This window comes from Lygodium microphyllum, chromosome 23, assembly GCF_053477565.2.
Source record: "Lygodium microphyllum isolate KBCC chromosome 23, Lygodium_microphyllum_v1.1.10, whole genome shotgun sequence".
NCBI classification, from domain to species: domain Eukaryota; kingdom Viridiplantae; phylum Streptophyta; class Polypodiopsida; order Schizaeales; family Lygodiaceae; genus Lygodium; species Lygodium microphyllum.
The window spans coordinates 69,029,738-69,043,829 of NC_141157.1; the positions used below are offsets into that span (position 1 = coordinate 69,029,738).

The 14,092-nt window shown below is 42.8% G+C and overlaps 1 protein-coding gene across 3 annotated transcripts in view; it reads left to right on the forward strand.

Moving 5' to 3' along the window:
- LOC148016302 (uncharacterized) overlaps positions 1 to 12,079 on the forward strand; it is a 48,488-nt gene extending 36,409 nt beyond the window's left edge. Inside the window, exons 5-7 of one of the 3 annotated variants that reach the window (XM_087664377.1) lie at positions 11,191 to 11,296; positions 11,371 to 11,437; positions 11,738 to 12,079. In XM_087664377.1, the coding sequence (XP_087520503.1) occupies positions 11,191 to 11,296; positions 11,371 to 11,437; positions 11,738 to 11,780 (216 nt within the window). In that variant the 3' untranslated portion in view covers positions 11,781 to 12,079. Of the gene's footprint in view, positions 1 to 10,231; positions 11,089 to 11,129; positions 11,297 to 11,370; positions 11,438 to 11,737 lie in introns of those variants that run through there. The other 2 variants (XM_087664379.1, XM_087664378.1) reach the window with 2 other exon arrangements.
- Positions 12,080 to 14,092: the final 2,013 nt, after the last annotated feature.

Here is a 14,092-nt window from a genome sequence, read left to right on the forward strand (position 1 = left end):
AGTGATCCCAAAAGAGTGGGAAGCAGCTAGGATCCAAATGCAAGGTGCAATTCCCTTTGATGAAGATGACGCCTGTTAGAGAGAGACGTCAGATGGTGAGGAACCTTCCTGGCAGCCAAACGTAAGAAGGTGGAGCCGCCTGAAGGGCTGAGGATGACACCAGATAGGGTGGATGCTAACGCCAAGAGAGTGTGGACTCTGAACGCAAGGTGTAGGAGCACAGAAGATGTTGTCGCCAACAATGGAGGATGGATGCCGGTTGAAGAGGAGCAGAGTATGGAGATGGTGGTAGGAGAGAAGAGAGAGAGATGATGGAAGAGAGAGTGGGAGTGATGGATTGAAGGATCAGCCATATGGAATGAATGAGAGAGTGGCCTATAAATAGGCATAGTCAGTCTAGGGTGGCGCCTCTTTTTGGGGATGTAAACCCTAAACGCAAAAACGGAAACTGCGGGTGAAGGGTTTCTCAACACCTCCTCTCAGGCCCAAAAACGGGAACAAGAGAAGAGTAAGGGGGAGATGCAATGCTACATGTTGAAGAATGCTCATGCAGCAGGTGCCACTTGGACAGTGTCCCTTGTGGGGAAATTGTTTACTTGCCCAAGCGCCCTAGTACAAAGATGATGAAAACATGCAATGCGTAGGAGGAATGTCGGACTTTGTGTGGTGCAGAGAACCATAAGGATATGCCCGTACTTGTAATTTGAGAATACCACATGAAAGGAGACCATTGAAGATAGTCAGGAGACTGGATGAGTTGTAGAACCCGAAACACAACCTCGGGAGAGAAGCCACTAGCTCCATGACTCCATGCTGGAAGGAATATGAAGGCCTAGTCACCAAGTCGCTGTTGAAGATTCAAGGGCCTCGATCTAAGTAGGTCCTCTGGATCTTGGGTATGAGTAGAGGAAATGATTGCTCAAAGGAGAGCCACTCCTCGAAAGTGAAAGGTGGTGGTGTGTGAAGAACTTCATGGCACATAGGGTCCCTCTCTAAATCGGAAGGAGTAGAAGTAGGAGCCCCCTCTGAAGCCGAAGAAGAAGTGGAAACCCCCCCCCCCCCCCGTAAGGGCGAAGTAAGAAAATCCCCTTGTGAATCCTAGTTTGAGAGAGAAAGGGAATCCAACGACTCATGGCTTACGGACTGCGAAGCATCTGATGACGAAGGAAGTGCCACCGATCGTGCCGAAGAAGGTATCTAGGGCTCGGAAGAAGAAGCCAAAAAGCACCCAAAAGTGGCCTCTCGAACTTGAGTGAAAGAGGGTGGGGAATAGTTGCGGGCTCTCAAGAGAGTGGATTGTGGAGGAGATGTGGGCCATGGAAGCCACTGTACTCGAAAGTGGGTGGGGGGAAACCTCCGCGCAGTGGGGTGGACTTTAGGAGGGCTTATTGCCTCGGAAGGTCTTAGAGCCTTCGTGTGCTTGAAAGGACTTAGTGCGCGTCGATTGTGGCTTATTGCCTTGAGCATAATACTTTGATAGCCAATGCAAAACGATCTCTGTGGCCAAGAAAGGAGAGGTGACACAAGAAATGCCAGGTGGGAGACGCATATACTTTGGGGGTTTGGGGAGCAACGGTCGAAGTTGGCAAGCTTTAGTGGGATGACTGTTTGTGCTGCAGTAGTAGCACCTAGTAGAAGGGCAATCTATCGATGGAGACGCCATGGTACTGGGGTGGCAAACTGGAGAAGGGAGGGTGCGAGGGAGAAAAAGAACATCTCCCAATGCGTAGCAGAAATGATAGAGAAATCAAATGTTGATGTTGAACCTTCCATTGGTCTTTGTTTTCTCTGATGAGGAGGATCTTTGTGGCTCTCTGAGCACCTTCGACTCTGATACCATGTCAAAATGACTAAGTGACTAGAGAGACAATAGGGTTTGTGAGGAAAACCACAGTGTGTGTGGCAAACACTAAGAGAGAAAAGTAACACAGAAGATGAATCATGCTGATGAAGTGAATATGATACAAGGGTGCCGTAGCATAAAGGAAGCCCTGGAGTGTAGGAAGACTGCCGAAGAAGCCTCTGAGTCTGCAAACGCAGGATGAGGAGGTGTCGCGTGGAGCAGGGAGATTGCCATTGAAAGGTAAGGAGCCTTTGAATCTGCAAATGCAAGGATGAAGTGTGGTACCTACGAGCAGGGAGACAGCCAATGAAGCCTTCGTCTGCAAACGCAAGCCTGATGAGGTGACACCAGTTGCTGGGAGTGACACCAGGTGGTGAGGATGAGCCAGATGCTGAAAATACAGATGAAGACAGTCTCTGGGAGTGAAACACCAGCTGTGGAGTAATGTCAGAAGGGTGGGAAGCAGCTAGGAACCAAATGCAAGGTGTAATTGCCTCTGATGAAGGTGACATTGCTGGAGAGAGACGCCAGATGGTGAGGAACCTTCTTGGCAGCCAAATGCAAGAAGGTGGAGCGGCAAGAAAGGCGGAGGATGACGCTAGATAGGGTGGACGCTGACGCCAAGAGAGTATGGACTCCAAACGCAAGGTGTAGGAGCACAGAAGATGTTGTCGCCAACAATGGAGGATGGACGGCAGTTGAAGAGGAGCACACTGCCACCATAAATGCAGCCAACTGGAGATGAAGGCTGGCGCTAGGAGAGTGTGGAGATGGTGGTAGGAGAGAAGAGAGAGATGATGGAAGAGAGAGCGTGTCAGAAGACTGACGAAGAGAGAGTGGGAGTGACGGACTGAAGGATCAGCCATAAGGAATGAATGAGAGAGTGGCTTATAAATAGGCACAATCAGTCTAGGGTGGGGCCCCTTTTTGGGGCTGCAAACCCTAAAGGAAAAACGCATAAATGTAAAAACGCAAACTACAGGTGAAGGGTTTCTCAATAGGTTGGTGGTATGGGAGGCCAACTCTTGGGATGTGGTATGTGGCTTGGAGTGCAACTAACTCCCAGGCTCAGGGGTGAGCTTGTTTGGCTCTTGTTGGGGGTAAAGGCACCTGTGCCTAGCTGCCCATGTATTAGTTACACTGATAGTATTCGCATACTGGCACACTTGTACATTGCAGGTGGCGGGCGCCCGTCACTTTCACTTCATTCTTTATTCTTTTAGTGACATTTGAATAAAGGGAAGGTTGATTACACATTGTGACTGTTGGAGTTCCCACATCTTGTCTCTCTCTCTCTCTCTCTCTCTCTCTCTCTCTCTCTCGCCCCTTCCACCATAGCTCTTGAACCGCTCCATGCTTCCACTTCAGGGCTCACTCCCTTCAACAAGTATCAGAGCCATTGCACCGGCATTGAGGAGCTCAACCTGACATTGCTTTAGCTTGTGGAGAAAAGCTTCAGCTCACAGTTTCAATGGCAGTTTAGCCCTTTTCTTCTCGAGGTATGAATCTTGCTCCCACTTCTTCCCCGGCTGCTCCCTCCACTTGAGGTTTGTTCCAGGGCTTGGAAACCCTTGTTTGAGCTTCAGAAAATATTCAGTAGCAATCATGAGCACTAGCAGGACCAGCAGCAAATCAGCATGATTTGCGCCATTGTGCTTTCCTGTATCTCTGCTCAACTTTGTTATTCCTCTAGCTCCCGTGTGGTCATTGGGCACTTGGCAATCATTCCTGACACTCCCCGGCATTGGTTACTTGAGATTTGGAGCTCCCAACCTCCATTTCTTACTGTCATATACAACAGACGTGCTGTTATACAGGTCTGAACAAAGTTTTCTCAGCCATTGGAGCTTGTATATGCTTCCTAGGATGCCCATATGCTTACGTATTGATGCTGGATACTAAGGGGATGATATGGCATTGATTTGAGATGGCATTGGACTAATTTGAGCACTCTTTTGCTCAATTTTACAAAGGTCTTTCATTGCTGTTTATAACAGGGCTGAACACTATCTTATCAGTGAAAGCATATGCCTATTGCTCCCGGGTGTTTACGGATTATTGTGGGTGATGTACTGATGCTTATGGTTCATGTTACATGCTTGGTTATGCTTTCATATTGCATTTGAGCTGAAATTGGAGCTTTAAATCTTGGCATTGGTTGTCATTCACTGTTATGGTTATTTGATGCTTTAGTAAAAGCTTTGCACAATACATGGGTCAGATCATGGGTGAGCCATTGGCTCTCATTCATTCGGATGTATGTGGTCCCATTACCTTGCAAGTCGTTAGGTGGCGCGAAGTATTTCTTTACCTTCATCGATGACTATATGCATAAGGTCTTGGCATATCCTATTAAGTAGAAATCGGATGTCTTGGCTACATTTCAGCATTGGCTTGCTTTGGTTGAAAACCAGTTTGGGTACAGGTTGAAATGCCTACAGTCAGACAATGGGGGTGAGTATGTCTTAAAGCCTTTAAGCAATTATGTGACGAGAGGGATATTAAGTGTCCGTTGACTGCTTCATATACCCCACCCCAAAATGGTATGGCTGAGCACATGAATAGGACAATTCAAGAGTGAGTTCGTAGTATGCTTAGCCAGGCAGAATTACCACAATATTTTTGGACCAAGGCAGTTATTAGGCCGTACAGTTGATTAATCGGTCCCCATGCATTGCTCTTGACTATCAGGTTTCAAAGGAGGTATGGTCTGGAAAACCTCTCTCATATGCTCATTTGCGTGTCTTTGGTTGTGAGACTTTTTGCCATGTATCCAAGGACAAGCATAATAAGTTGGATCCTAAGTCTAAGAAATGCATCTTTCTTGGTTATGGGGATGCAGGTGAGATGGGCTATCGCCTATGGGATCTGTAGGCTCGGAATGTCATCCGTAGTCATAATGTTGTTTTCCATGAGAAAAACATGCATATGCAGCCTGAGCATGTCGTTGAGGTATGCAGGGTGATATTTTAGGAGGAACGTGTTGAATTGTGCAGTCCGCTAGATAGCCTGCAACAGCAGTTGGTGCCCCAGTGGCATAGGTCCTTGATGCTCCGCAGGATGTACAGGCCCCACAGCTAGCTTTGAGGCGGTTTACTAGAGATAGATGACAGCCTGTGCAATTTGAGCCCTCTATGGATTATGTTATGGTGACAGATGTAGGTGAGCCTCTTACTTATGATGAGGCCATGCACAGAGGTGATAGTCACTCTTGGGAAAGGACCATGCAATCAAAGTATGACTCATTGCAGAAAAATCATACATGGGATTTGGTTGCTTTGTGCACGGCTTGTTCAACATATACTTTCTAGCCATTCCTAGGGTTTGCATGTCTACATAAACCATCAACTTACCTAATTAACTAAGAGCTACCAATAACCTTTCTAGAATATTCTAACCATAGTCTATCCAATGGATTGCTGGGTGTTTGTACAAGAAGCACCCATCTATAAGTCATCCAAGGAGTTGTTGGCTTACCTAATCATTACCATAGTTTGAGATAAAGAAGATGAATCTTGGATTACTAGAAATTCTAAGTCTTGGGTTTTCATATTTCCTTGATCTAAAATTCTAATCCATCTTAGATTCTAATCTTCAGTTGTGCTGTACCCGTCTTTAAGTTCTAGTGATGGTAATACTTGAAATTGCCATGACTATTGTGTGACACCAAATTGAACTTTCATATCCGGTTGCATTCTCTATTTGGAATTGTGTATTCAACTCATCCACTCAGCATCACGAGTGAAATAAGTACTCCAAGTAACTTTCAAGAATCCTAGATTTCATAAGTTCTCTCTCTCTTTAAGATAATACATTTTAAGAATTTCTTCCACTTTTTCTGGATTCTCTAAGAACTGGCTCAACTGGTATATTTGAATGTTCCCATGGTTCATCAAAACCATTTTGTAAGTGGTCTCACTAGATTGATAGTGTCTTTGAGAAGGTTTATTATACCTGTTTGTAATGTGCTTGACTAAGGACCCCTCAGTGGCACGACTTTAGTAGCCCATCAAGAGATTATCCTAAGCGATGCCACTCGGTACTCCTTGAAATAACACGGGGTTTGTCACCTAGGCTCTCTTAAGTCTACTCGGCAATGGAAGATTTTGGTCGTAACCCATAGGGATCAACCTAAATCCAGGTTTCTAATTCAACGCTAAGGTCACCTAATAGCTTAACTAGCATCGATCCTTGACCCATTGCATTCGCAAGTCGATTGTTAGCCTTCTCATGGACCTCGAGCCTCCGAGCTCTCGTCCTTTGCACTAGCACTCTTCAGCTCACAAACATTGATAGGTTTCCTTGGAAATGGATGTGCTCTCCCTTTCCCTCTTTTCTCTTTTTTTCTCTCTCTCTAATTACTCTAGTGTGAGGGCTCTTAATCAATGGCAATGTTTGTCTTTTTCTCTCAATCTCTACCTCTACCTGTTTATTTCTCTCTCTCCCTCTTCTCTACCTATCCGTTGCCTTCTCTCTCTCTCTCTCTCTCTCTACCTCTCTCTCTTTCCCTCTCTTCTTTACCTATCTGTTGTTGTGTATGTGTGTGTATAAGCAACATCATGGGGCAAAACAATTCCCAAACCTTAAAAGCTTAAGGCTTTATATAGCCTTATGGAGGGTTAATAATAGCCCCTTCTTCAATTTCGACATTATTGCATGCTAGAAGTTCTCTCTCACATTCTCGTTAGGCTCGAGGTTGTTTGTGTGGTTGCAATTGGGGGGGGGTGGGGGTGTGTGCTTTGAATCGCCATCTTTTTACATTCTCTTTGTCATCTCTCCCTCTCATGGAGCATCTTGCATGGTAGTTATGGTGGTGTTTGACGGGAGCTAGCAGCAACAGATTGGTTGACTTCAGTTGCTTCTTTTATCCCTTTTTAACTTTTTTAAATAAAGGCTTTATAACTTTAGTCTCTCCTTTCCATAAGCCCTTTTTCACACGTAGGCCTGCTCGGGGATATCACATCCTCTCCCCTTAGAGGAGTTGAGGTGTCCTCATCTCAAAGTTTAGAGAATAAGTTGAATTGTAGGACTTATGGGTTAGGAGCCATCACGCTTCTATTGAGCTACTTTGATTATGAATGATTACTCAAATTCCAAGATAACTTAATGAACTCAAGGACAAATTTATTACAATATAACTCAATTGTTATTGCAATAGTCTATTATTGCAATAGTAGAGAACTAGTAGGGGATCATTACCATTATAGGGCTTATTACATCTCATGGAGAGCTTTTTGGGACTCCTAATCATCCTCAAAGATTTTAGTGGTCTCTAGATTTTCATTGCTATTTGATTGTTGAGGGAAGTTGAATGCAGAACTTGTGTGGCTTTGCTTTGTGGTGGGTTTCTCTGCTTCTTGATCCAATTTGAGGCAATCGACTTGGATATATCCTAGCTCATTGCAAAGGAAGTATCGCCGATTGGAGGATCTCTTTCGGATGTGCCCTATCTCACCATACTCATCACATTTCTTTTCTTGGTCCTTTGGGTTGTTATGGCCTTCTTCACTGTCCACTAGGAAGTAGTTATCTTCAAGAAGTTGATCTTCATTAGGTCCAATCAAAGCTTTGGCTCGTATGGGAGTGTCTTGCTAGTCAGTTAGCCTTAGGGACTCTAAGGGAGTGTCCAATGATTGGTTTAGTCCATGGCAAAATTTGGCGAGGTATTGGGAAATATTCATTGGTGGCACATATTTTTGTAGTGTCACGAACCAGGAATAATAGGCCTCCAGGTTCAGTCCTATCTAGTGCAAGGAAAAGAACGCATTCATCTTGATAGTATGATAGGAAGGTGGCAAATATCTCTATCTTCCAGTCTTCTTGATATCTTTCGAGCTTACAAGCGTTTTGGTGGTAGCATTGTCTCAGCACCACTACTTTCACCATCAACGTGCCTTACTTGCTAGCTTTAGTTTGGCAAGTATGGCCTTGTTAGCTCCACTTATTATGTCATATCAAAATAATCTTGAAAGGTTTCGATCCAAACTTTAGCATCGGTCTCAACATTGGATCCTTTTCTCGTGAACTTAGGCGGCTCGACTTGCTTCAAGAGGAATTCTTTTTCTTGGAGATCAGTGTCCATGCTGTTGGAAGGTGCCTAATAATCAAGACCATATCATTTAGGTTGTTTCTTTAGGATAGCCACAACTCTTTTGCTCTTGACTTATAGGTCAAAATGTTACTGATAACTTATTTGTTTCGCTCTAATACCATGTGAACATGTCCGACTGTGGACTACTTAGTGGCATGACTTTAGTGGCCCATTAAGAGATTATCCTAAGTGACGTTGCCCAATACTCCTTAGAATAACATGGGGTTTGTTACCTAGGTTGTCTCGAGTCTAGTTTGCAATGAAAGATTCCGGCCATGTCCCATAAGGATTGCCAGGTTCCTAATTCGATGCTAAGGTCAGCTAACAGCTTAACTAGCGTCGGAGCCATTGCATTCGCAAGTCAACTCAAACCGAAGTAGATCAATGCTACACTTGGTTCATAGTGAGTGAGAAACGAGGGGGAGCAATTCACGTCGACCCCTCTACTTGTAGGATATAGTCTCGACTCTGGTCTCCTAAAACGACATTGATCAAGATCTAAGATGACACGTTAGGCAGGCCCTTTTCTAATTACATTGCCTTGAAAGAAGACTCTTGGCTCACCGAGACCACTTATCCGTAGGACGGACCTGTCAGGTATCTCGCCCTCTCGCTTTTCTTAAGGGTGTGTTTTAGTTATTTAATTATCCTAGCACATTTATGTTTGACATGCAAAGACAACTTCATTAATTAATTAACCATTAAACATTGGTTTCTTCATGTAATTTATTGTCATAGACACAAAGATAACTGTCAGATAATCTTTTAAAAGCAGTGGCAAAAAAATGTATTTATCTTGCATCTTTTCCAAGATGCAATGCTATCCTAGCAGTTTGTCCCTTAATTTGGGACTTGTATCCAAATCTCATGACACACGATCCACCAATTCTTCCATATCTAGCATTAGGGCCTTCAAGGAAGTCCATCCTAGGCTGGTAGGGGTTACGCCAATCCTTGACTCGAGGGATTTACAGCCAGAGCCCCCTTGGCATCCTTGTTGCCTCTTAGCCTACGTCCTCCCTATGGAGAGACCTCTCGCATCTGGGCCGGTCCTAGCCTCCAACATGGTTAAACAACCCCGTGGTGAAGGGCTTCTGCCACTCACCTTAGGGGAGGTTTAGTGTGTAAACAGAAATCAACCCATAAGGGCATAAGAAATTTCGTACAAATACACAACTAAGCAATTGGCCTATCATCATTAGCTAGGGGAACATTCCTTTTCCATAACATCAATCAACAATCACATTGAATATGCTACAAGAGTCAGCTAACTTATCCTTAGTTGGAAAAACCATTTTTTTTCCCAAGCAATAAACCTTATCTTAGGAAGGCAAAGTTAACAAACCAAAATAATATCTTTTGGATACTTCGCAAAAGAAAATGCAATCCCTTTTTTTGAATATTTCAAGCACTTTCCTGTCTTATTTAGAGTTCTTCTAACTCAACGATGGCGCATAATAAATAATAATACCTTTCTAGGTAAGCCCGTCTTCTTCATTGTCACTTTCCAATTATCAAGGTTAAGTATTCTCCCTTGTAAATGAGTACAAACAAGATTTCTTTTTGTGAATCATATCCATTATTTTGTACGAATAAGACCCCTTTTGGTTTCCCTTGGGTTCAAGAATAGGAGTGGAAGTATGACAAATACCTCGGATCCCCGCTATTTATGGGTTTGATGTTGCTTGTCCAACCGAATACTAGAATTAAAATATTCGTTGAGGAGCCATCATCTTGTTGAGTCTTCTTTTACACTCGTTAGCCTTCTCATGGACCTTGAGTCTTTGAGCTCTTGTCCTTTGCACTAGCACTCTTCAGCTCACAAACATTGATAGGTTTCCTTAGAAACAAATGGGTTCTCTCTCTCTCTCTCTCCCTCTCTTCTCTTTCTCGTTCTCTCTTTAACTGCTCTAGCATCATGACTCTGTAACCAATGGCAATGTCTCTCTCTCTTTCTCTCAATCTCTATCTCTACCTCTTTATTTCTCTCTCTCCCTCTTCTCTACCTATCTCTTGCCTTCTCTCTCTCTCTTCCCCCCCCATCCCCCCCCCCTCCCCGGTATAAGCAGCATTTTGGGCAAAAACAATTCCCAAACCCTAAAAACTTAAGGCTTTATATAGGCTTATGGAGGGTTAATAATAGCCCCTCCTTCATCTTTGACATTATTGCATGTTGGAAGTCCTCTCTCTCATTCTCGTTAGGCTTGAGGCTGCCTATGTGGGGTTGCAATGGAGGGGGTGTTTTGAATCGTTGTCTTCTCACATTCTCTTTGTTATTTCTCCCTCTCATGAAGCAGCTTGCAGTTATGGCAGCATTCGATGGGAGCTGGCGGCGGCGGACTGATCAACTTTGGTTGCTTCTTTTATCCCTTTTTAACTTTTTTTAAATAAAGGTTTTATAAATTTAGTCTCTTCCCCCCATAAGCCCTTTTTCACACGCATGCTCGCTTGGGGATATCACTGTTCAATAGGACTTTGGCAAAACTTGAGCAACACCCTTCTCCTTAAACTGCACGTCCTTCATGTTTATTGGATTGTTTTCAAGACTAGCTCAACATTTGAGTCAAGCTCTAGTTCAATACGTGAACATTGCCCCCAAATCAATATGTTACAACCGTTGAATTTCCATTTCTATTCATGTAAACACTGCCTGCTGCCACTAATGGACAGCCTGGATCGACTAATTGGGTTATTTTGTTGTCGGGGCAGTTTCTATGCCATGTGCATCGTCACCATGATCAGTGGAGCTAGTAGTTGATGTATCTGTGATTGGTCCAATTCCAAGGTGCAATAAATTCCCCACACTACTGAAGTAGGCTCTTTGGCACCTGAGGAGGACAGATTCAAGTCAGGAATTAGTATAAGGCCAACAATTTACATTCAGGTCCTCTTGTTTGAAAAATGTACTTTGCAATAGTGCACTGTTGGCACCACTAATAGACAGCCTGGGTCAACTGATTGGCTATATTGTGCACATAGCATTGTGAACACCACTGGTGGAGATAGTAGTTGATGTATTTGTAATTTGTACGATCCGAAGATGCAATAATTTCCCACACACTACCAAAGTAGGCCATTAGGTACATGAGGAGTATTTTGTGTTTTTCATGTGCGCTTTCCTCTTTCGTTGTCTTACTAGTAGGAGCTTTCAAAGCTCAAAGGCATTTACTTGTATAATTGTGAATGATTGAATAGGTCAATCTGCCCACTTTGGCCTCCTGGCCTGAGTATGTGTAATTGCCTTATTTCGGAGCAGGTTGTGCAGAGCGTGCCAAAATTTGTCAGGCTGGATCCAACTGGAAATGCGATTGTAATTGCAACTGAGAAAGACTTGCAGTTTTGCCGACCTCTGCTTAAGAGAGGTAAGCTCTACTTCCATACTCTCTTCTCTCTTTCTGTTGATTGCTATGGGTTCACAAGGAATGGTTTTTGGCAGGTTTCAAGGCTTATTCAACAGAGCTCATCCTGAATGGGATTGTTGTGCAAAGTCTTGACTTTTCAAGGTCTGATTGAACTTCAACTCTTCAATGCTTCATATGCTCTTTTGTTTAGTTGATGCGTGGTCTACTGTCACCATATTTTCCTTTGAGCATCCAAATGTGTCACCTGTGTGTGGCATGCCCTTGTAAGTTTTAGCATTGCACAGACATTCCTGTTTAAGTTTGGAAAGTTCTTAAGGATCAGTCTAATTATATCACGTGTGTTTTACATACTGCAGAAATCTGTGTTTGTGCAAATTGGTTGCAAGCTTTGATTATGAAAATTCTTTCTAGCAAAGGCTAATTATAAAGTTGAATTTTCAGGAATCAATTGTTTGAGGAAGCTGAGCAAAATATTACACGATAAAAAATGTATACAGGAGCACCTGTATAGCCGTATCAGGAGTGTTGGAATGTCACTCTGTGTAAGCGTTTGGTTGTACAACAGGTAGCCATGTAAATTATCTGCCTTCAAAGGTCAACTGCACTTTTTGAAACTTGTGCAGTGAAGTCAGCCTGGGTAGATAGATGTAGGCTGATGATATCAATCTTCTTGTAAAAGTCATTATCTCTATAATTTTTTGGGTTTCTATGATGGCACTCAACCTTGTGTTACAAGTCCCTCGTCCCAGATGTATAAAGTAGTCTTTTAACAGTTAAGCTTGGCTGGGTAGAGTGTATGACAGTTTTCATCTTATGTTTGAGGTTATCTTGTGAAAAAAGGCATACAGTCCAGACCGAAGCGGCATGTATACCTCACGAAAGCTGCACATAAATTCCCTGGGCAAGTGTGTCTAGATTTGTCCTTTTCCATGGATATGTAGGGCTTGCTAAAGTTAGTTGCAGAAGCATTGGAGCACACAGGGCACGAGTGTCATCCATGTAAAGAACGGGCACAGCAAGGCATATGGATTAAAGTCTCAAGCCTTATAAGGCCTACATGTAGCTCATTCCTTGTGCAAAAGCTTTGTGCATTGAAAATGTTGTTCAAGGGCTTATAGGAAGTGAAGGAATACTCTAATGACAGACAAAAGTTCATGTTGTCAAAGACAACAAATTAGAGGGAACTCGCAAATAGGAGATGGCTAATAGAAATACATGCTAACAGCAACATGAGATGACCATGAGATATGATCTGCCTGATGAGCTGATTGTTTGGCTGTAACCTCTTTGTTTGCGCTTTATTCAAGGTTGACATGTGTTTAGTTCGTTGGCTACTACAAGGACACATGAGATTGACTTAAAAGATATCCAATTGTATATGCAGTCTTGGTTCCTCATCCAATAGGATTCTGTACTTAGCATTTGAAGCTCAGGCTTCTGACAATTCACTTAGTTGCTGACTGTCTACTATTTCTTAGACACTACCATACCTACCAACCAATTTTTTGTCCTTGGATATACCTCCCAAACAACTTGAGGGTTTCATACTTGAGGAAGTTCAATAAATTGTTGGCTAGGATAACATCCATGACGAACCGTTCTCCTCTTGGTTGATCTAGTCTTGAATGCTACTAGATAATCTCAAAAGTAACGTATAGCCAAGAGCAACAAAATGGCCTCAGTGTCCTCTTATTGGCTCTTTGAATGGTGTAGCTCCTCCTCAATACTATATATTACTGCCTCCAAGAGCAAATAAAGAAAGAAGAAAAGAAGAAGCAAGGGAACAAAAAAAAGGAAGCTTCTCCTAGGTTCTTACGCGCACGCACGCACACACACACACACACACACACACACACACACTCTCTCTCTCTCTCTCTCTCTCTCTCTCTCTCTCTCTCTCTCTCTGTGTGTGTGCCTATGGTGGAAGTACGGAGGAGAGAAGATAGAAGCAAGATCTGAAGTTTGCATACACAAAAATATGCTCTTTATTTATTTTCCCATAGATACATAAGTTTTTGTTTGATGGAAAATCTTGAACATTTCAGTCTCTCGTCCACTTAGCATGAGAATGAGCTTTCTATTTATTTTCACACATTGTTTACATGGGTTTATTTATTTGGTGGAAACACCCAATCTTTTAGTCTCTTTTATTCACTTGCTATGCTTGACCTTTGGCTATGCATTCACAACTTGCCCAATGGATTCAAAGTCTTTTATTTAGCTTGTAGAGTATTCTAATGCACATATGCTTGCGGGCATTTTAGTTTTACGTGCGGATTGGTATATCATATAGAGTGAGTTGGACACTCATATTTAATAGTAGACATTCTTTGGTACTAGCACTGTTAAAGCTAACTCTAAAATGTTATGCAATAGTTGTCTGATCGAAACTATGATTAGATACGCAACATAAGAGACATGACCTTAAACACCTTTAAAATCTCATGTGCACTCTCTTCTTAAGGGGAGTGATTGTCTTGTGCACACGACATTTGTTGGATTGAGAGGCGTATCTAAAATTAGGTGAGCCGAAAATCCCTACGTATATCCACACTTGAGGACCTAATTTGTGTATAGATTGTGGTGTGAATAATTATGTAAGTGCATGTATCTACATTGTTATTGTTGAAGGTTATCATTGTACCAAATATAATCCTCCATTGCTAAGCGATAAGAGATATGGTTGATTTTGAGAAAGAAGTTTATATTTATGCCAAGGAAAAGGGATCCTGAAGAAGAATGTAAGGAGATTCCAAGTAATAGTTGAAGCACATGACTTTATTGTAAGTGAACCAC